At 43.0% G+C, this 24,211-nt stretch overlaps 1 protein-coding gene across 1 annotated transcript in view; it reads left to right on the top strand.

The window, feature by feature from the left end:
• The first annotated feature begins 11,675 nt into the window (after positions 1-11,675).
• LOC109891392 (integrin alpha-5) overlaps positions 11,676-24,211 on the top strand; it is a 56,790-nt gene continuing 44,254 nt past the window's right edge. Inside the window, exons 1-2 of the mRNA XM_020483885.2 lie at positions 11,676-12,044; positions 16,813-16,943. Of these exons, the coding sequence (XP_020339474.1) occupies positions 11,836-12,044; positions 16,813-16,943 (340 nt within the window). The 5' untranslated portion in view covers positions 11,676-11,835. The remainder of the gene's footprint in view (positions 12,045-16,812; positions 16,944-24,211) is intronic.

Raw genomic sequence — 24,211 nt, 5'->3', positions numbered from 1 at the left:
GTGGTGTTGTTTAAATCATAGCATTTTTACTGTTCTAATAGGCTGCATGGGTCTGCTTTAGCTTTACTACTTAAGCAATAAGGCCCGAGGAGGTGTGGTATATGGACAATATACCACGGCTAAGGGCTGTCCTGATGCACGGCACCATGCACAGTGCCTGGCCACAGCCCTGAGGTGTGGTATATTGGCCAAATATATGACAAACTGCCTGAGGTGCCTTATTGCTATTATAAACTGGTTACCAACGTAATTTGAGCAGTAAGAATATTTTCTGTCATACCCGTTGTATACGGTCTGCTATACCACTGCTGAAAGCCAATGAACATTCAGGGCTTGAACCACCCAGTTTCTAATATTCCATATTCCCATGAGTAGTCAAGCCCCTGTGTATCAAATGTTACAACACCAGGTGGCGCTAGTGGTCTAACAAACTACAGAGATGACCCATTTTCACTTGAGATGCTTTCCCATTCTTTTTTTGTTGTTACAGTGATTGTGAATAGTGTCAACTTCGTGGCCGACCTTAACTTGGTGGGATAACCTCATTTTGTACCAGATGCAACCTATGTCGAGAGAGAAACGGAGGATACACTGTCAATTCATTTAGGATCATTCCAAAGAATCTGACAATAGGTACTCTAAATGGGTTATTTATTCATTAATATATAGTTACCATTTATTTGACTATTTTTCTAAACCGCTGCATTCTATATTTTCAAATTTAACATTTTTCTAAGTGTAATACAGGATATCAAAAGTATTGAGACAAAACTGTAAAATCCAGACATTGAAATGCTTTTTAAAATTAAAGCTGCAAAAAAAGTTAAAGGTTATTGCACTATTTACTTAATATACAGTATCAGTCAAAAGTTTGGACACACCTACTCATACCAGGGTTTTCCTTTATTTTGACTGTTTTCTACATTTTAGAATTCTAGTGAAGACATCAACTATGAAATAACACACATGGACTCATGTAGTAACCAAAAAAGTGTTCAACAAATTAAAATGTTTTATATTTGAGATTCTTCAAAGTAGCCAACCTTTGACAGCTTTGCACACTCTTGGCATTCTCTCAACCAGCTTCATGAGGTAGTCACCTGGAATGCATTTCAATTAACAGATGTGCCTTGTTTAAAAGTTAATTTGTGGAATTTCATTCCTTAATGCGTTTGAGATAATCAGTTGTGTTGTGACAAGGTAGGGCAGGAAACAGAAGAAAGCCCTATTTGGTAAAGACCAAGTCCATATTATGGCAAGAACAGCTCAAATAAGCAAAGAGTCCATTGTTACTTTAAGACATTTAAGACCTCAATCTAGACAATTGTAAGAACTTAGAAAATCTATTCAAGTGCAGTCGCAAAACCATCAAGCGCTATGATGAAACTGGCTCTCATGAGGACCGCCACAGGAAAGGAAGACCCAGAGTTACCTCTGCTGCAGAAGTTAACTGCACCTCAGATTGTGGCCCAAATGAATTCTTCATCAACTGTTCAGAGGCGACTGCGTGAATCAGGCCTTAATGGTCAAATTGCTGCAAAGAAACCACTACTAAAGGACACCAATAATAAGAAGAGACTTGCTTGGGCCAAAAAACACAAGCAATGGACATTAGACTGGAAATCTGTCCTTTGGTCCGAGTCCAAATGGGAGATTTTGGGTTCCAACCGCCGTGTCTTTGTGAGATGCATAGTAGGTGAACGGATGATATCTGCATGTGTGGTTCCCGCATGTAACTAAATTACTATCACCCCGTTGCACTCACTTCTGTCATCATGAAATGCTTTGAGAGACTAGTCAAGGATCATATCACCTCCACCCTGCCCGATACCCTAGACCCACTTCAATTTGCTTACCTCCCCAATAGGTTCACTGGCGATGCAATCGCCATTACACTGCCCTATTCCATCTGGACAAGAGGAATACCTATGTAAGAATGCTGTTCACTGACTACAGCTCAGCATTTAACACCAGAGTACCCTCCGAACTCGCCATTAAGCTCGAGACACTGGGTCTCGACCCCGCCCTGTGCAACTGGGTCCTGGACTTTCTGACAGGCCGCCCATAGGTGGTGAAGGTAGGAAACATCTCCACCCCGCTGATCCTCAACACGGGAGCCCCACAAGGGTGCATTCTCAGCCCTCTCCTGTACTCCCTGTTCACCCATGACTGCGTGGCCATACACACTTCAAACTCAATCATCAAGTTTGCAGACGACACTAAAGTGGTAGGCTTGATTACCAACAATGACGAGACGGCGTACAGGGATAAGGTGCGGGCCCTCGGAGTGTGGTGTCAGGAAAATAAACTCTCAACATCAACAAAACACAGGAGATGATCGTGGACTTCAGGAAACAGCACGAGGGAGCCCCCCCATCCCCCCCATCCTCATCGATGGTACAGTAGTGGAGAAGGTGGGAAGTTTTAAGTTCCTCGCGTACACATCACAGACAAACTGAAATGGTCCACCCACACAGACAGTGTGGTGAAGAAGGTGCAACTGCGCCTTTTCAACATCAGGAGGCTGAAGAAATTTGGCTTGTCATCTAAAACACTCACAAACTTTTACAGATGCAAAATCGAGAGCATCCTGTCGGGCTGTATCACCTCCTGGTATGGCAGCTGCTTCGCCATAACCGGAAGGCTCTCCAGAGGGGAGTGAGGTCTGCACAATGCATCACCGGGTGCAAACTACCTGCCCTCCAGGACACCTACACCACCTGATGTCACAAGAAGGCCAAAAAGATCATCAAGGACAACAACCACCCGAGCCACTGCCTGTTCACCCCGCTATCATCCAGAAGGCGAGGTCAGTACAGGTGCATCAAAGCTGGGGCTGAGAGACTGAAAAACAGCTTCTATCTCAAGGCCATCAGACTGTTAAACAGTCTGACAAAAATAATTTTGCACGCCCAATTTTTCAGTTTTTGATTTGTTAAAAAAGTTTGAAATATCCAATAAATGTCTTTCCACTTCATGATATTGTCCCACTTGTTGTTGATTCTTCACAAAAAAATACAGTTTTATATCTTTATGTTTGAAGCCTGAAATGTGGCAAAAGGTCGCAAGGCACTGTATATACTGTATTCTATTCCATCTACTGCATCTTGCCTGCGCCGCACGGTCATCGCTCATTCATATATTTATATGTACATATTCTTATTCATCCCTTTATGTTTCTGTGTATAAGGTAGTTGTTGTGAATTTGTTCGATTTACTTGTTAGATATTACTCCATTGTCGGAACTAGAATCACAAGCATTTCGCTACACTCGCATTAACATCTGCTAAACATGTGCATGTGACCAATACATTTTGATTTGAGTTGAAGGTGTGGAGGTGCTTGCTGGTGACACTGTCTGATTTGAAAAAAGTCATAAACTGTACTGGTTAATCTAAATTCACCCAGCTTTGTAAAAAAATGTAAACACTTCAACATAAATATATTGACTTAAACTGGCTAAAAGTTTGTTACATCAATCTTATTTCAGCATAATAAACAGTTTCCTGTGTGTATCAATAATGGTCCACCACCCAAAGGACATCCAGCCAACTTGACAAAGGGTAGATGCATTGGAGTCAACATGGGCCAGCATCCCTGTGGAACGCTTTCGACACCTTGTAGAGTCCGTGCCCTGACGAGTTGAGGCTGTTCTGAGGGCAAAAGGGGGGGTTCAACACAATATTAGGAAGGTGTTCCTAATGTTTGGTATTATCGGTGTATATACTGTATTTTATGAATAACTTATATCCAACGGTAATGTTTATTTACAGGGCTAATGGTGACTACTTCTAAACTTCCAAAGATCCAATCAACCTTGGATGAATGATTGTATACCTAGCTACACATTGAAATGATGGTGTCCTTTTGTTGGGTAAATTAGGCAATCAATCAAATGGATTTATAAAGCCCTTTTTACATCAGCAGATGTCACAAAGTGCTTATGCAGAAACCCAGCCTAAAAGCCCAAACAGCAAGCAATGCAGATGTAGAAGCGCGGTGGCTAGGAAAAACTCCATAGAAAGGAAGAAACCTAGAGAGGAACCAGTCTCTGAGAGGTGGCCAGTCTCCTTCTGGCTGTGCCGGGTGGAGGTAACAGTACATGGACAAGATGTTCAAACGTTTATAGATGACCAGCAGGGTCAGATGTCAATGTAGCTAGCCTACATAATAAGCCCAACCTCACTGAGAATGTACTTTAACATACAGCTTGTGTAAGAAAAGTTATACTTTCAACTATTCAATGATATTTAAGTAGTCTACGCAAATTAGTGTGGAAGCTGATCAGTGTCTAAATGTGTTTGTTTCAGCTGAGCTACCAAGTAAACACAGTTTTTCCAAAGCTAAGCAGGGTACATACAGTAGAGGTAGGCATTTTTTTCTGAATTCCCAGTTGTCTTGAAAGCACAATTTTGCATAGATACTGGGCCAGTTTTGCACTTGCTTTCCAGGAAGGCGACTGGGTTGTCTTCCTCAGTAGAAATCCCCTTGTGACAGCTGTTCCAAGGTAATGGTGGAAAACATTCTGTTCATCAGTTTTTTTTTGTGACGTAGCAATGACATTATAAATTACAGAAGTGATTTGAAATCTGTTTTGACACAGTTGGAATGCTGTGTTGAAGGAGACAACAGGAGTAGGCAACACCAGCTTTACCAGAATCCAATCTCTTCCCCAATGGTAACATTTCAGTCTCGTATTGCTAGCTTAAGTAGCCTACAACAACCATCAATAAATTAGTCAGTCTAAACTGCAGGAAGCCATTCGAGGCCAGAGTACATGTTGATAACAGCTACAGGCGCCTTATCAATTTCCTCGCAAATTCCGCCCTATGGTTTAAGCACATTTCCTTCAGTTAAAGAGCAACGAGGTAATCTATGTTGCTACATCTATGCAGCAGTTCCTCTTTCATAAGGGAAAAACAGGAAACATTTTGTTCAAGTAAAATCTGCTCCATTCACTGTTGCGCAGGTTTTCCATTGGCTGACAAACTGGTAGAATACAGTATTTCAGACATAGACTGGTATAGGGCCAATATACCACGGCTAAATGCTGTTCTTTGTCAAGAAGCAACGCAGACCACAAAACCCTGAGGTGCCTTATTGCCATTATAAACTTGTTATCAACGTAATTAGAGCAGTAAAAACAAATGTTTTGTCATACCTGTGGTATATGGTCTGATATACCACAGCTTTCAGCCAATCAGCATTCAGGGCTCGAACCACCCACTTTATAAGAACAGTTTAGGTGCCTGATCTACCAAACTGACTGTATCAGGATGTAATTTACATCAACCCTTAATAAAACCAAAGCTCAACCAAAATCAAGCATAAAAAATTATATGCTTTTAATTAATGAAAAACACAGAGTACAATATTTGAAATCTCAAAATGTGAAATTTGTCAAATGAACACATAACACAGCCCCCTCTCTCTCTCTCGTTCTCTCTTTTCTCTCGGAGGACCTGAGTTCTAGGACCATGCCTCAGGACTACCTGGCCTGATGACTCCTTGCTGTCCCCAGTCCACCTGGTTGTGCTGCTGCTCCAGTTTCAACTGTTCTGCCTGCGGCTATGGAACCCTCATCTGTTGTGCTACCGGATGTGCTACCTTGTCCCGGACCTGCTGTTTTCGACTCTCTCCCTACCGCACATGCTATCTCGAACTCTGAATGATTGGATATGAAAAGTCAACTGACATTTACTCCTGAGGTGCTGACTAGTTGCACTCTCTACAACCACTGTGATTTATTATTATTTGACCCTTCTGGTAATCTATGAACGTTTGAACATCTTGTCCATGTACTGTTGTAATCTTCACCCGGCACAGCCAGAACTGGCCACCCCTCAGAGTCTGGTTCCTCTCTAGGTTTCTTCCTAGGTTCCTGCCTTTCTAGCGAGTTTTTCCTAGCCATCGTGCTTCTACATCTGCATTGCTTGCTGTTTGGGGTTTTAGGCTGGGTTTCTGCATAAGCACTTTGTGACATCGGCTGATGTAAAAAAGGGCTTTATAAATACATTTGATTGATTGGTAGCAACAAAACATGACAACAGCATGGTAGCAACACAACATGGTAGCAGCACAAAACATGGTACAAATATTATTGGGCACAGACAACAGCACATTCACAAGAAGGTAGAGACAACAATACATCACGCAAAGCAGTCACAACTTTCAGTAAGAGTGTCCATGATTGAGTCTTTGAATGAAGACACAGATAAAACTGTTCAGTTTGAGTGTTTCTTGCAGCTCGCGACCCAGGGATGTGTGTGCTTTGGGGACCTTTAACAGAATGTGACTGGCAGAACGGGTGTTGTATGTGGAGCATTAGGGCTGCAATAGATATCTCAGATAGGGGGAGTGAGGCCTAAGAGGGTTTTTATAAATAAGCATCAACCAGGGGGTCTTGTGACGGGTATACAGAGATGATCAGTTTACATAGGAGTATAGAGTGCAGTGATGTGTCCTATAAGGAGCATTGGTGGCAAATCTGATGGCCGAATGGTAAAGAACATCTAGCCGCTCGAGAGCACCCTAACCTGCCGATCTAAAAAGAATATCTCCGTAGTCTAGCATGGGTAGGATGGTCATCTGAATCAGGGTTAGTTTGGCAGCTGGGGTGAAAGAGGAGAGATTACGATAGAGGAAACCAAGTCTAGATTTAACTTTAGCCTGCAGCTTTGATATGTGCTGAGAGAAGGACAGTGTACCATCTAGCCATGCTCCTAAGTACTTGTATGAGGTGACTACCTCAAGCTCTAAACCCACAGAAGTAGTAATCCCACCTGTGGGGAGAGGGGCATTCTTCTTACAAACCACATGACCTTTGTTTTGGAGATGTTCAGAACAAGGTTAAGGGCAGAGAAAGCTTGTTGGATGCTAGGAAAGCTTTGTTGTACTGCGTTTAACACAAAATCCGTGGAGGGGCCAGCTGAGTATAAGACTGTATTATCTGCAAATAAATGGATGGGAGAGCTTCCTACTGCCTGAGCTATGTTGTTGAAGTAAATTGAGAAGAGCGTGGGGCCTAGGATCGAGGCTTGGGGTACTCCCTTGGTGACAGGCAGTGGCTGAGACAGCAGATGTTCTAACTTTATACACTGCACTCTGGGGTGGCAGTTAGCCTAGTGGTTAGAGCGTTGGACTAGTAACCGAAAGGTTGCAAGGTCAAAGGTCAAAATCTGTCATTCTGCCCCTTAACAAGGCAGTTAACCCACTGTTCCTAGGCTGTCATTGAAATAAGAATTTGCTCTTAAAACCTCTTTGGGATAGGGGGCAGTATTTTCACATCCGGATGAAAAGCGTGCCCAAAGTAAACTGCCTGCTTCTCAGGCCCAGAAGCTAGGATATGCATATAATTGGTAGATTTGGATAGAAACACTCTAACGTTTCTAAAACTGTTAAAATTATGTATGTGAGTATAACAGAACATATTTGGCAGGCTAAACCCCTAGGGCAAACCATCCAGGAAAAATTTGAGGTGACTGTGTTCTCCATTGGATTTCTATGGGAATCTAGATTTATGAGGCACCTGGTGGCAGTTCCTATGGCTTCCACTAGATGTCAACAGTCTTTAGAAATTGGTTGATGTTTATCCTTTGAGAAATGAAGAAGTACAGCTGTTCAGAATGAGTGTCAAGCCAAGTGTACTCTTTTGTTTGGTGCGCGCTCCAGGTCACAAGCTCTACGTTGATTTTATCCGCTATTGAACACAGTATATTCCGTCTTAAATTTGATCGATTATTTACGTTTTAGGATACCTAAGGATGGATTAGAAAAGTTGTTTGAAATGTTTGGACCAAGTTTACAGGTAACTTATTAGATCATTTGTAGTCATGTTGGGCGAGTTGGAACCGGTGTTTTTCTGAATCAAACGTGCCAAATAAATTGACATTTTGGGGATATAAAAAAGTAGTTTATCGAACAAAAGGATAATTTGTGATGTTTCTGGGACATATTGGAGTGCCAACAGAAGAAGATCTTCAAAGGTAAGGCATGAATTATATAGTTATTTCTGACTTTCGTGTCACACCTGCTTGGTTGAAATATGATTTTCATGTGTTTGTATGGTGGGGTGCTGTCCTCAAATAATCGCATGGTTTGCTTTCGCCATAAAGCCTTTTTGAAATCTGACACGGTGGCCGGATTAACAAGAAGTTAAGCTTTAATTTGGTTTATTGCACTTGTAATTTTATGAAAGTTAAATATTTTTAATAATTTAATTTGAATTTCGCGCTCTGCAATTTCACCGGATGTTGTCGAAAGGAACGTCTATCCGTATTAACTGACTTGCCTAGTTAAATAAAGGTAAAATAAAAATAAATAAAACTCTTGAGCGAGGTAGTTAGCAAACCAGGCCAAAGATCTCTGACACACCAATACTCCAATAGCCGGCCCACAAGAATGGAATGGTCCACCGTATCAAAATCTTTGGACAAGTCAATAAAAATAGCAGCACAACATTGCTTAGAATCAAGGGCAATGGTGACATCATTGAGGACCTTTAAGGTTGCAGTGACACATCCATAACCTGAGTGTAAACCAGATTTTTTTGACGGCCTAGGAACAGTGGGTTAACTGCCTGCTCAGGGGCAGAACGACAGATTTTGTACCTTGTCAGCTCGGGGGTTTGAACTTGCAACCTTCCGGTTACTAGTCCAAAGCTCTAACCACTAGGCTACCACTAGGCTACCCTTGCATACCAGAGAGAAAGCCAGACATCAAGAAAGCCAGTCAGTTGATTACTGACAAGTTTTTCCAACACTTTTGATAGACAGTGCAAGATAGAAATAGGCCTATAACAGTTAGGATCAGCTTGATCTTCCCCTTTAAATAAAGGATGAACCGTGGCTGCCTTCCAAGCAATGGGAACCTCCCCAGAGAGGAGAGACAGGTTAAAAGGTCAGAGATAGGCTTGGCAATGATAGGGGTAGCAACCTTAAAGAAGGGTCTAAACTAAAACTAATTTTTGGGGGGTCAAGTTTAAAGAACTCCTTTAGCACCTCTGACTCAGTGACTGCCTGCAGGGAGAAACTTTGTAGCGGGGCAGGGGGAAAAGAGGGAGGAGTGTCGGGGCTAGTCGCATTAGAAGGGGTGGGAGATTAGGAAATGTTGGATGGACAAGAAGCCATGGCTGAGTCAAATAGGAATCTTGACATAATGTGATTAAAGACCTCAGCCATGTGCTTCTTGTCAGTAAAAACCACATCATCAACATTAAGGGACATGCAAAAACATGAAGTGTCAAAAGCATGAAGTGCCCGCGGTACTCCAAGACCAGGGTTGCCTACCTCTGCCATAGACTGTGTAGGTCCGTACATACTTCTGTAAACAAATACAGCCCCATCACCTGACGTACAGTGGGGCAAAAAAGTATTTAGTCAGCCACCAATTGTGCAAGTCCTCCCACGTAAAAAGATGAGAGAGGCCTGTCATTTTCATCATAGGTACACTTCAACTATGCCAGACAAAATGAGAAAAATAATCCAGAAAATCACATTGTAGGATTTTTTTTCTCATTTTGTCTGTCATAGTTGAAGTGTACCTATGATGAAAATTACAGGCCTCTCTCATCTTTTTAAGTGGGAGAACTTGCACAATTAGTGGCTGACTAAATACTTTTTTGCCCCACTGTATGCTATGCAAAATCAGATCAACACTCATTAGTTCATTGAGCTTTTACACTATAAACACTCAGGCTAGACAATAATGTACAGCCTATCAAACATGTTTGTCTAGCCTATCAAACATCAAAATATCTTGAGAAATCTATAAGCAAAATGTTGATGACAACATTTGTAATGCTAAAGGAAAGTCTCGTATTGGCAGGCTAATCAATGCCTGCCCTTCTTGGACCGATGACCTCTCTTCTTGGTAGAGACATGCAAGGTCATCTGTACATCATTCAGCAAACTAATACAGCCCATCGCCGGATGTATTGTATGCTAAATCAGAGGAAAGCAGCTCCATGACTGTTGTCATTAGTCCATTAGGAGCTTTTTAAGTTCTGTACACTCAAAAAAGGGTTCCAAAGGGGTTATTTGGCTGTCCCCATAGGATAACCTTTTTTGGTTCCAGATAGAACCCTTTTGGGTTCCAGGTAGAACCTTCTGTGAAAAGAGTTTTACCTGGAACTTACAAGGGTTCTCCAAAGGTTGTCCTATGGGGACAGCCGAATAACCATTTTAGATAGCAGATTGTTGATGTATGTATAATGCATTGGATACAATGGTTGCGATACAACTACTAGTTTTGCCAAAACATGTAACACAATATTGGGTGGTATCTAAGACTAAATGTGTTTTTAATTCTCTGCACAAAGGTCTCAAAAGAAGGAATTCACCAGTTAACCTGACTCAAGATGTGATATTATTACCAGTCTGGGTGGAGGAGGCCACCACCATCAACTCTAAAATATATCTTAAATGTTTGCCTCTACTCCAGTAATAGGGATAATTATTTAAGTACACATGTATGGGTGGTTTCCTGGACACAGATTAAGGCTAGTCCTGGAATAAAAAACATTTTCAATGGAGATTCTCTATTATTTATTAGTCTAGGACTGTGCCTGGGAAACCGTCCCGTAGTGTATTGGTGAATGGATGATGATTGTGTAATGGTAATGTACATGAAGATGTCTTAGTCTCTAGACTCAAACAAAAGTAAACAAACTTCAATCAAACTTGCCTCCATCTTGATCTATGCAATAATCCCACTTACAGGTATCTAAATAGGAGATGTACTTTTACTGCAGAATGTTAACAAGAAAACACATTGGGAAATGTTGTATTTTTCTTCTCCCCCAATTATCTCCAGGCAAGTCATGTCAGGATCTGTGAATACCTAGACAGTGACTTCAGCTAACAGAACAGATGTTGAAACCTGGTGTTACACGCTTGTATGTTGTTCTTTTAATAGCCCCTAATCCTGTGGTTTCCTGTGTGTGTGTGTGTGTGTGTGTGTGTGTGTGTGTGTGTGTGTGTGTGTGTGTGTGTGTGTGTGGGGCGGGGGGGGGGGGGGGGTCTGTGTCATGCCATGTGTCTGTGTCATGCCTCCTATCACTTTGTTCTGATAAAACACAGACATGAGCCTGTCATGCTGGTGTGAGTATAACAGGGGGATGCAGGAGAGCACGGGTTAAGACATAACAAGGTTGGGTCATACAGCCATTTGACTGTTCAAATATCTATTTTTATTGCTGACAATGTAGACAATTTTTCAAATCCTTCTATTTGTGTGTAATCTCTGTAACAATGATTTATAAGGCATGTACTGCAGAGGAAACATGGGGATGGTCCGAGGTGGTGTGTGTGTTACCACTTTTGACTGTAAAAACAGGAACCAATAATATCCTCTAGGTATTTTGAGGTTCACAAAACTAGCCAGAGTAAAATAAGATCCCATATACTTAATAGGTTACATTACAAAATAATGAGTAATTGCAGTGAAAGCTCAGTTAGATTTAATCACTGTAACCTGGGCCTATAAATCAAAAACTGAAAATATAATGTATACCAACACAAAATTAGCCTTTTTTTCTCTATTTTTGAAAGGCCTACATCTCAGTAGCACACACATACACCAAATCTGGTTTGGATTGCGCAGAAACCTCCCCAGTTTTTTATATCCAAAGCTCCACCCCAAAATAAGTTTGCCATGAACTCCCTCTATGAGTCTTACACTGCTAGTATGAGAGGGAGATGCAGAGGGAAACGGGATCCTATTCCATTCACAATTAATTCATTTATATGTTGGAATATGCATTGCCAAAATATCAGGCAGGCGTTTCACACCTCATAGCAGGTTAATTATTGTCTTTCGATTCGACGCACAAAAGAGATGGGCACTGGACGGCGACTTTCAGCAATTTCAGTCAACCCAATCCTGCGAAATCCAGGTTATTGCGCCCGGTTTGTAGTAATTGCAGTTGTTTTTATCCAGCTGTGCGCAACGTTTAACTTAGAAACAGAAAACCGGATCGTCTACTCTGGACCTAAGGGATCTTTTTTCGGTTATTCTGTGGATTTTTTCTACAATAATGCATCTAGGTGAGTGCGCATTAATCTTACCACTCAGTGGTGTTTTAGGAAAATGTCACCACAATATACAATATTCCTTTCACTTCAAATGTGATTAAAATTATTCCGTACTATTTGATATTCTTGTCATTCAATGTAGTCTAATTTCACCCATGGTCTACACGACATTGTATCATGTTATTGGCCTATATGCTACCACTGGGGCCTAGCCTACTATTTCGATTTGAATAACGGTTAATAGGGAACCCGCAATGGACAAGCGCAGGTTGATGCTTATTGTCATGAATCTTGCCCTGGAGGCAGAACTGAGAGATTCCTGCTAGATAGGCCAGCTGCAAAGATGAAATGTTCTATGTCGAAAAAAAAAAAAAAAAAAAAAATATGTGATTTTTGGTGTTAATTAAAGGTTAGGGTTAGGCATCAGGGTTGCCAGTGTGGTTAAGGTTACGGTTAAGGTTAGGTTTAAAATCAGATTTTATGACTTTGTGGCTGTGCCAGCTAGTGACTACTCTGCAGAGCTGCCTCCAGAGCTTCAGATTCATGACAATAAATGCCAACCCGCTTACTCTCATGGGGTGATATCTTCTTCAATGGAAGCTCCACTCGAAAAAAAGGATCGTTTTTATTAGTCCTTTCCAAAATGTTTTGCATGTCAGCAGTCAAGTTTTCAAGATATCGGACTTTCAAGAAGCAAATTGTCATCGGCCACATCATCATGTTAAGTAGGCTATTTTCCATTAGGTTATTTTGTGGTATATTCCAGACAGACATATTCAGCATTTTTGCGGATTTGGATCAAATAAAGTGAAAATGTAAATCATTGGATGAATAGGGATTCCATGGACTTTGAATATCCCCCCGCCCCTTTCTGGAATTGTATTATATACAAAAATAGGAATGCAACAATTTCAAAGATTTTACTGAGTTACAGTTGTTATACGGAAATCAGTCAATTGAAATGTATTAATTAGGCCCTAATCTATGGATTTCACATGACTGGGAATACAGATAGGCACCTGTTGGTCACAGATACCTTAAAAAAAAAGGTAGGGGCGTGGATCAGAAAACCAGTCAATATCTGGTGTGACCACTATTTGCCTCAAGCAGCGCAACACATCTCCTTGGCGTAGAGTTGATCAGGCTGTTGATTGTGGCTTGTGGAATGTTGTCCCACTCCTCTTCAATGGCTGTGTGAAGTTGCTGGATATGGGTGGGAACTGGAACACGCTGTTGTGCACATTGATCCAGAGCATTCCAAACTTGCTCAATGGGTGACATGTCTGGTGAGTATACAGGCCATGGAAAGAACTGGGCCATTTTCAGTTTCGAGGAATTGTGTACAGATCCTTGCGACATGGAGCCATGCATTATCACTCTGAAACATGAGTTGATGGCAGCGGAAGAATGGCAAGACAATGGGCCTCAGGATCCCGTCACAGCATCTCTATGCATTCAAATTGCAATAGATAAAATGCAATTGTGTTCGTTGTCCATAGCTTATGCCTGCCCATACCATAACTGCACCGCCACCATGGGACTCTCTGTTTACAACCTTGACATCAGCAAACCACACGCCATATACGTGGTCTGCGGTTGTGAGGATGGTTGGATGTAGTGCCAAATTCTCTAAAACGACATTGGAGGCGGCTTATGGTAGAGAAATTAACATTCAATTCTTTGGCAACAGCTCTGGTGGACAATCCTGCAGTCAGCATGCCAATTGAACGATCCTTCAAATATATGTGGCATTGTGGTGTGTGACAACACTGCACATTTTAGAGTGGCCTTTTCTTGACCCCAGCACAAGGTGCACCTGTGTAATGATCGTGCTGTTGAGTCAGCTTCTTGATGTGCCACACCTGTTGCCCAAATTTTGAGAGAAATGAGCTTTTTGTGCATATGGAAAATGTTTGGGGTCATTTTCTGAGCTCATGAGATATGGGACCAACACTTTCCACTATTCACTTTTCTCAAATTGATGAATTCATGGGTGCTATTAGCCTACAGTAGAAGGGAAAGTCTCATGCAGGCCTAGTTTACAATGGGATAACTCTAGAGATGTAACTTTGACATAATCGTTAGGCCTATAATGTCAGGGGTTAGGTCACAATGCTCATTTTGCTAATAGATAATAAGGACGACCAATTTACTCAAATCTGAGGGTCACCATTGACATCTGGGCTGAGCTGATCAATGTTTAAACACATTTTTAGAGGCTAGGCCTATATCAACTCTCCTGTCACAGCTTTCCTTCTACTGTCCTCAGAGGCAGAGTCGTTTTGATGCCATTGACTTAATAAATGTCCCCGTTTTCTGACACCAGCGGCGAGGAAATTGTTTGTCTTACTCTGTTGGGGGGAGGGACAGATGTGTGTTGTGGAGTCATTACCAAGATGTTGATTCAGTCCAATTGTATGAGTCAGCTCTTTTTCCCTGGTGCTTTATTTAGTTTGTCAGGACAGGACAACGGTAGCCTTTGTGCTGAAATAAACTAAATCATTGAATAGCTATCTATTTTTATTGTTTTGATTTCACAAACTTGATCATATGACTGTTGATTGCTCCTGTCATGTTTTGGAGTAGGTGGAAAACAGTTGATGTCACAGGGGGACAAATAGAGTGACATGCATTTTTTTCTCACTTGCCCGAAAAGGCTCTCCTGAATTTCATTACATGCCGCAAGTTAGATTGTGTTGTCCTATACAGGCGGTTGCCAGAGTTTGCTGTTTTTCAGCATGCCAAAGTTGTTTATGTGCCTCAGCGACATCCACGGTGTGAGTCAATGACCCTAGTTAACACAGAAACCCCAGTGATTTGGTACAGAGGGTGTCTGGCAATAATATGTGATCAGCAGCAGCTTTAGAATGGTTCTGTTGAATAAGCTGCAATGTTAATGCAGTGTTTCCCCTACGTTAAAGTGTGGTGTTCGTTCTCGTCATTTATTCCATTTCCACAGATTGTTGCTATTTGACCCTTAATAGCCCAATACTCCATTGAAATGTGTTCCGTGTTTAGCCTCCTTGGTGGACTAATATCTGAATTCATTAAATGTAGGACATGTAGCCGGCACTTCGTCTTTTGGATTGTGGAGAGATGTTTGAGCCCACTGGAAGTAGACCAGACCAGAATGTCCCACTATATACAGTATATATACACTGCTCAAAAATATAAAGGGAGCACTAACATAACACATCCTAGATCTGAATGAATGAAATATTCTTATTAAATACTTTTTTCTTTACATAGTTGAATGTGCTGACAACAAAATCACACAAAAATTATCAATGGAAATCAAATTTATCAACACATGGAGGTCTGGATTTGGAGTCACACTCAAAATTAAAGAGGACAACCACACCACAGGCTGATCCAACTTTGATGTAATGTCCTTAAAACAAGTCAAAATTATGCTCAGTAGTGTGTGTGGCCTCCACGTGCCTGTATGACCTCCCTACAACGCCTGAGCATGCTCCTGATGAGGTGGCGGATGGTCTCCTGAGGGATCTCCTCCCAGACCTGGACTAAAGCATCCGCCAACTCCTGGACAGTCTGTGGTGCAACGTGGCATTGGTGGATGGAGCGAGACATGATGTCCCAGATGTACTCAATTGGATTCAGGTCTGGGGAATGGGCGGGCCAGTCCATAGCATCAATGCCTTCCTCTTGCAGAAACTGCTGACACACTCCAGCCACATGAGGTCTAGCATTGTCTTGCATTAGGAGGAACCCAGGGCCAACTGCACCAGCATATGGTCTCACAAGGGGACTGAGGATCTCATCTCAGTACCTAATGGCAGTCAGGCTACCTCTGGCAAGCACATGGAAGAAATGCCACCCCACACCAAAGAAATGCCACCCCACACCTTGACTGACCCACCGCCAAACCGGTCATGCTGGAGGATGTTGCAGGCAGCAGAACGTTGACGCGGTCCACTTCCTTATGTCTGAAACACAGGCTTCCAGGGAGGGCAATTTTGGGGCTTCACCATGATTCATCGAAATGTACAGCTGTATATTGTCAGCATAGCAGTGAAAGTTAACATTATGTTTCCGAATGACATCACCAAGAGGTAAATACAGTATATAGTGAAAATAATAGTGGTCCTAAAATGGAACCTTGAGGAACACCGAAATTTACAGTTGATTTGTCAGAGGACAAACCATTCACAGAAACAAACGGATATATTTTTGACAGATAAGATCTAAACCAGGCCAGAACTTGTCCGTGTAGAGCAATTTGAGTTTCCAATCTCTCCAAAAGAATGTGGTGATCGATGGTATCAAAAGCAGCACTAAGGTCTAGGAGCACGAGGACAGATACAGAGACTTGGTCTGACGCCATTAAAAGTCAATTTACCACTTTCACGAGTGCAGTCTCAATGCTATGATGGGGTCTAAAACCAGACTGAAGCATTTCGTATACATTGTTTGTCTTCAGGAAGGCAGTAGGTTGCTGCGCAACAGCTTTTTCAAAATGTTTTGAGAGGATATTGGCCGATAGTTTTCTATATTTTTGTATCGGGGACATGATCCTAGATTAGCTGTCCTAAAATGAAAAACTTTGTAAATGCCTTTTGAGTGAGACAAGATCACTCACCTATATGTTAAAGGATCCATGAAGGGAGGGAAGTATATGTGGCCAAATCATTGCTCAAATCAGTTAAAAACAACAACCGAAGATGAATAGATCAAAAGTACTCCTTGCTTCGTGTACTCCCACTATTTTTGGCCGACCGTGCACTAATACTGTGTTTTGTCTTCTGTTTTTATTCTACAGTTTCAGTATTCTGATTGGTGCTCCCAAAGCTAACACCAGCCAAACGAACATCATCGAAGGTGGATCTGTGTACTTGTGTCCCTGGAGCCAGGACCAATCGGATTGCAGTGTTGTCAATTTTGACAATGAAGGTAAGGTACCTGGCTGAATAACCTGGTGGAATGAGTTGGTGTGAATGTGTGGAAAAGCAGCTCATCAATGTTTCTTCCTTGTGTAAAGAATGATAAGTTTCCCCATTCCCCATTTTGAAATCCAAGATGGCGTAGCAGTCAGGCGTCTTTTGTCTTCGTCTTGTCGTGTCCCGTGTATATATATTTTAACATTTTTTTCTTCGCATATATTACTTAAAAAAATATTTTTCTTGACCCCAACTTCAACATACTCTCCTGCAACCCGTCTCACCCAATGTGGTATGGATCTGCTATTTTCTTTACTTCAGAACCGGAACCCCCAACAGAAAGCTAGCCAGCTAACTAGCTAGTAGTCAGCTAGCCACTGCTAGCGGTCATCAGCTAGCCTTCAGCCCAGACAACTCCTGCCAGTCTGCACAACGCGATTCAACCCAGAGCGTATAGGACTCCTTATTCTCCATATCCCCGGATTCCTACCGCAAGCTCTGGACCTCTTCACCTGGATCATCGCAGCTAGCTAGCTGCTATCCGATTGGCTTCTCCTGGCTAAACTCTCTGTCCCGAAGCAAGCACCAATTAGGCTGGAGCTAGCCTATGCTAGGCCCATCTCCCGGCTAGCTGAAGAGGTCCATCAGCCACTCCTTGGGCTACAACACCTATTTTTCCAATTGGCCTGTACCCATTTTATTGCCAATACGGAACCCCACCGATCCATCACGACTGGACTACCAACGTAATCCGCCCAAGGTTTTTTTTCAACTGACTCCCCCGTCACGACATCCCCTGAATGCCCATCTGCTAGCCTGATAGCCGCGGCCCGCTAGCTGTCTAGAGCACTCCGGACTGCTAGCTGAAGTAGTCCATCAGCCATTTTTTGGGGGGCTACTATACCTATTTTGCCAATTGGCCTGGACCCTTTTACTACACGGAACCCTGCTGATCCATCACGACTGATCGCCCGACGTAACCGCATGAAAGGGATACAACTGACTTCTTCCGTCGCAACATCCCTCTAAGGCCCTTCTGCTAGCCCCGGCCTGCTAGCTGTCTGAATAACCGTGTCTCCAGCTCACCCAGCTACTCACTGGACCCACTATCACTCGGCTACGCATGCCTCTCCCTAATGTCAATATGCCTTGTCCATTGCTGTTTTGGTTAGTAATTATTGCCTTGTTTCACTGTAGAGCCTCTAGCCCTGCTCAATACGCCTTAGCTAACCCTTTAGTTCCACCTTCCACACATGCGGTGACCTCATCTGGTTTAAATTATGTTTCTAGAGACAATATTTCTATCATCGTCACTCAATGCATAGGTTTATCTCCACTGTATTCACATCCCACCATATCTTTGTCTGTACATTATGCCTTGAATCTATTCTACCATGCCCAGAAACCTGCTCCTTTTACTCTCTGTTCTGAACGTACTAGACGACCAGTTCTTATAGCCTTTAGCCATACCCTCATCATACTCCTCCTCTGTTCCTCTGGTGATGCAGAGGTTAATCCAGGCCCTGCAGTGCCTAGCTTCACTCCCATTCCCCAGGCGCTCTCATTTGTTGACTTCTGTAACCGTAAAAGTCTTCACAACATGCAGGTTTCATGCATGTTAACATAAGAAGCCTCCTCCCTAAGTTTGTTTTATTCACTGCTTTAGCACACTCTGCCAACCCGGATGCCCTAGCCATGTCTGAATCCTGGCTTAGGAAGACCACCAAAAACCCTGAAATGTCCCTCCCTAACTATAACACTTTCTGACAAGATAGAACTGCCAAAGGGGGTGGAGTTGCAATCTACAACAGAGATAGCCTGCAGAGTTCTGTCTTACTATCCAGGTCTGTGCCCAAACAATTTGAGCTTCTACTTTTAAAAATCCACCTTTCCAGTCTCTCACCGTTGCCGTTTGCTATAGACCACCTTCTGCCCCCAGCTGTGCATCCTAACCAACCTGCCCTCCAAATACAACTCTGCTGTCTTCAACCAGGATCTCAGTGATCACTGCCTCATTGCCTGCGTCCGTAATGTGTCTGTGGTCAAACGACCACCCCTCATCACTGTCAAACACTTCAGCGAGCAGGCCTTTCTAATCGACCTGGTCCGAGTATCTTGGAAGAATATCGACCTCATTTCCCACAGTAGAGGATGCCTGGTTATTCTTTAAAAGTGTTTTCCTCACCATCTTAAATAAGCATGCCCCATTCAAAAAATGTAGAACCAGGAACAGATATGGCCCTTGGTTCACTCCAGACCTGACTGCCCTTGACCAGCACAAAAACCTCCTGTGGCGTACTGCATTAGCATCGAATAGCCCCCGTGATATGAAACTTTTCAGGGAAGTTAGGAACTAATATGCACAGGCAGTTAGGAAAGCAAAGGCTAGCTTTTTCAAACCTGAAATTTGCATCCTGTAGCACAAACTCCCAAAAGTTCTGGGACACTATAAAGTCCATGGAGAATAAGAGCACCTCCTCCCAGTTTCCCACTGCACTGAGGCTAGGAAACACTGTCACCACCAATAAATCCGTGATAATCGAGAATTTCAATAAGTATTTTTCTACGGCTAGCCATGCTTTCGACCTGGCTACCCCGACCCCGATCAACAGCCCTGCACCCCCACAGCAACTTGCCCAAGCCTCCTCCATTTCTCTTTCACCCAAATCCAGATAGCTGATGTTCTAAAAGAGCTGGAAAATCTGGACCCCTACAAATCAGTCGGGCTAGACAATCTGGACCCTCTCTTTCTAAAATGATCTGCCAAAATTGTTGTAACCCCTATTACTAGCCCCTCCTAGGAAGAAGTAAACATTTTGTGCCCCCCAACTCTCCGCCACGACTGTAAATAGTATAATTTGTCTATAAAAAATGTATAAGTACACCTCTGCATAACATTGTATCCATTGTATTTGATACTGAAAAATAAAATAAAATAGCACAATATATGAAACACTTTGACCTATAAAACAAAAATGAATAAAACAATTTGTGCTGATTTTTAAAAAAAAATCAAAATGAGGAAGTCAGGATTAATGGCTACAATGAGCACGTTTTGCAGAGCACAGCTTTTCGAAGAGGGTTTTGAAGCATAATATTGCAACTCTCAGCTCCTGCTCAATGTTTAGCTGGGACCTGTACTTGGTCTTCAGTAAAGCAACAGCAGAGAAGCCAGTCTCACAAAGATAAGATGTTGCAAAAGGAAGAAGAATGCCCATGGCCCTCTGCCCTAAGAGTGGATACTGCCTCTCTACACTCAGCCAGAATTCACCCAGTGTCTGTGATGTGAACCTCAGTCTCAATGTGGAGTCAGACGTCATATCAATGAACTGGTCCTCCTCTGCAGAGCTGAAACTAGTTGGAGTTGGTGCATTGAAAGGATCTCTCACCCAGTCATATTGGGAACTGTTTTCAGGAAAGTACTTTTATTTTTGCAGCACTTGCGTCATCCAGCATGACAGAGACCAGGTCTAATGCTGCAGGCAGTATCAGCTCCTCTGCTATGGGGTTTTTTGCACTGAGCAATTTGGTACGCCACCTTATATGATGCTAACAGTGCTCGCTGGTTTACTGAAGTAGCATTCACAAAGCGGGACGATTGTTGACAGTATTCGGCACGTTTTCGCTGAAAAAATTCAAGCGGCTTATCAGCGTGATTGGGGTGTAATGTCTTCAAGTGTCGCCTTAATCTATTTGGCTTGATGCTGTCCGCTGCCAACATTTTTAGACACAGTAAACATACGTCCCCCACCGTATCCTCATCCTCACCCCATCCTCGTCCCCCACCGTAAAGTGAAGTGAAGCCAAGCGCTACATACGCTTGGTCATATTTCCTTGTCTCCCACCGTAGTCACAGTGAAGCCAAGCGTTACATACGCTTCGTCATATTTCCTCATCTCCCACCGTAGTCACAGTGAAGCCAAGCGCTACATACGCTTCGTCATATTTCCTCATCACCCACCGTAGTCACAGTGAAGCCAAGCGCTACATACGCTTCGTCATATTTCCTCATCACCCACCATAGTCACAGTGAAGCCAAGCGCTACATACGCTTCATCATATCTCCTCGTCTCCCACCGTAGTCACAGTGAAGCCAAGCGCTAAATACGCTTCGTCATATTTCCTCATCTCCCACCGTAGTCACAGTGAAGCCAAGCGCTACATACGCTTCGTCATATTTCCTCATCTCCCACCGTAGTCACAGTGAAGCCAAGCGCTACATACGCTTCATCATATCTCCTCGTCTCCCACCGTAGTCACAGTGAAGCCAAGCGCTACATATGCTTCGTCATATTTCCTCGTCTCCCACCGTAGTCACAGTGAAGCCAAGCGCTACATACGCTTCGTCATATTTCCTCGTCTTAGCTTTCGGGAGACATACGTTTGTCTCATTATCTCCATCTCTCTCCGCCTTTCTTTTCATCCCTGTTAAATATTTTTCCATGGTGTCTCTTAAGGGTTTGTTATCTGCACTTCATATCTCCTGCTCTGCTGTGTGCTCTTGTTCGGTGCAAAAAAAATAAAATTACTCCCTGCGGCAAAAAAAAGCATGTTCCCCGGGGTCCCCCCTGGCATCGCTCCGAGCCCCCCCAGGGGGGCGCGCCCCACTATTTGAGAAGTACTAGCCTGTTCAACCTCTCGTTTGTGTCGTCTGAGATCCCCAAAGATTGGAAAGCTGCTGCGGTTATCCCCCTCTTCAAAGGGGGAAACATTCTAGACCAAAACTGTTACAGACCTATATCTATCCTACCCTGCCTTTCTAAGGTCTTCGAAATCCAAGTTAACAAACAGATCACCGACCATTTCAAATCCCACCGTACCTTCTCCGCTATGCATTCTGGTTTCCGACCTGGTCATGGGTGCACCTCAGCCACTCTCAAGGTCCTAAACAATATCATCACCGCCATCGATAAGAGACAATACTGTGCAGGGAGTATTTCATCATTCATCGACCTGGCCAAGGCTTTCGACTCTGTCAATCACCACATTCTTATCAGCAGACACAACAGCCTTGGTTTCTCGAATGACTGCCTCACCTGGTTCACCAACTACTTCTCAGACAGAGTTCAGTGTGTCAAATCGGAGGGCCAGTTGTCCGGACCTCTGGCAGTCTCTATTGGGCTGCCACAGGGTTAAATTCTCGGGCCAACTTTTTTCTCTGTATACATCAATGATGTCGCTCTTGCTGCTGGTGATTCTCTGATCCACTTATACACATATGACACAATTTTGTATACTTCTGGCCCTTCTTTGGACACTGTGTTAACAAACCTCTAGACAAGCTTCAATGCCATACAACTCTCCTTCCTTGGCCTATGCTCTGCAACCAATCACTGACCACACCTGCCTGCCCGTCCAGCATCACTACTCTGGACGGTTCTGACTTAGAATATGTGGACAACTACAAATACCTAGGTGTCTGGCTAGACTGTAAACTCTCCTTGCAGACTCACATTAAGCATCTCCAATCCAAAAAGAAATCTAGAATTGGCTTCCTATTTCGCAAAAAAAGCATCCTTCACTCATGCTGCCAAACATACCCTCGGAAAATTGACTATCCTACCGATCCTTGACATTTAAAAAACAACCTCCAACACTCTACTCAGCAAATTGGATGCAGTCTACCACAGTGCCATCCATTTTGTCACCAAAGCCCCATATACTACCCACCACTGTGACCTGTATGCTCTCATTGGCTGGCCCTCGCTTCATATTCATCGCCAAACCCACTGGCTCCAGGTCATCTATAAGTCTTTGCTAGGTAAAGCCCCGCCTTATCTCAGCTCACTGGTCACCATAGCAGCACCCACCCGTAGCACGCGCTCCAGCAGGTATATCTCACTGGTCACCCCCAAAGCCAATTCCTCATGCCTTTCCTTCCAGTTCTCTGCTGCCAATGACTGGAACGAACTGCAAAAATCACTGAAGCTGGAGACTCATATCTCCCTTACTAACTTTAAGCACCAGCTGTCAGAGCAGCTCACAGATCACTGCACCTGTAAATAGCCCATTCAACTACCTCATCCCTATACTGTTATTTATTTTATTTCTTTTGCTCCTTTGCACCCCAGTATCTCTACTTGCACACTCATCTTCTGCACATCTATCACTCCAGTGTTTAATTACTATATTGTAATTATTTCGCCACTATGGCCTATTTATTGCCTTACCTCCCTTATCCTACCTCATTTGCACACACTGTATATAGACTTTTCCTATTGTATTATTGACTGCATGTTTGTTTATTCCATGTGTAACTGTGTTGTTGTATGTGTCGCACTGCTTTGCTTTATCTTGGCCAGGTCGCAGTTGTAAATGAGAACTTGTTCTCAACTAGCCTACCTGGTTAAATAAAGGTGAAATAAAATTTAAATAAAAACAAAAAATAGCAAAGTTAACGTCATGTTTCATATGTAGATTTTACAAAGACAGTGTATACCGTATTTCAAATTATACCCCCCAGTTAAAGTTGGATTGTTTAACCATAAAAATGCCTCTTCAGCCATTAAACTATAAGGCTTCTATTAGCGAGCTCACTGGCTAGGATGACCTTAAAGTTATGGGGATAAACCTCTCCGTCAAGGCTTAGGGATTCTTCACCAACAGTGCTCCATTTTTATTTAAACCATTCTTTGAAGTTTGTACCGTGTTTTGTAGTGGCCAAGTCCTCTCTTCTATTCCCCCTTTCCAAATCCTATAGAGCCTTGGTTGATTTCCTGGCTGGGTGGCTTGAAGCCCAGTGTTGTAACTGTAATTAGGCCAAAGTCATTATGGGGACAAGGACCCCTGAGGACCCCTGGCTCTGCTTACCAGCGAAGCGGTCACAAACTCCATCAGATACAGCAGGACGTGGTCCACCGTTTGAGGATCAGAGGGTGTGTGTTATCACATAGGTTACAAACATATATTGTACGTTGCATAGACACATGCTGTGACGGCCCTGAATTAGTCTGAACCGTCTGCACTTCTCCTTCTAACACGACGCTTCCCGTTTAATTCCCAACTAAATAGCCAGCATCAGCTGCACAAAAGGGGGTTGTGATGGTGATGCCAATGAGGATGTGTTCAACCCTCTTTACTCCGTTTGTTTTGTTGTATTTAAAAGTGTGCTTTGTAGCCTTGTCTCTAGTTTAACCAGGATCGATCCACTCATTTCTTCCTTTGGACTACACATCTCAGTTGGTCTGTTTCCTCATGGCCTTTCTCGGATTGGATTGTCTGACTGACTGACTAACTACAACTTTTTTGCATATGGTATTTCATTTGTTTGAGTGTGATTTA

The sequence above is a fragment of the Oncorhynchus kisutch genome, linkage group LG5 (genome assembly GCF_002021735.2).
Source record: "Oncorhynchus kisutch isolate 150728-3 linkage group LG5, Okis_V2, whole genome shotgun sequence".
NCBI classification, from domain to species: Eukaryota; Metazoa; Chordata; class Actinopteri; order Salmoniformes; family Salmonidae; genus Oncorhynchus; species Oncorhynchus kisutch.
This window is presented reverse-complemented; position numbering and strand designations above follow the sequence as displayed.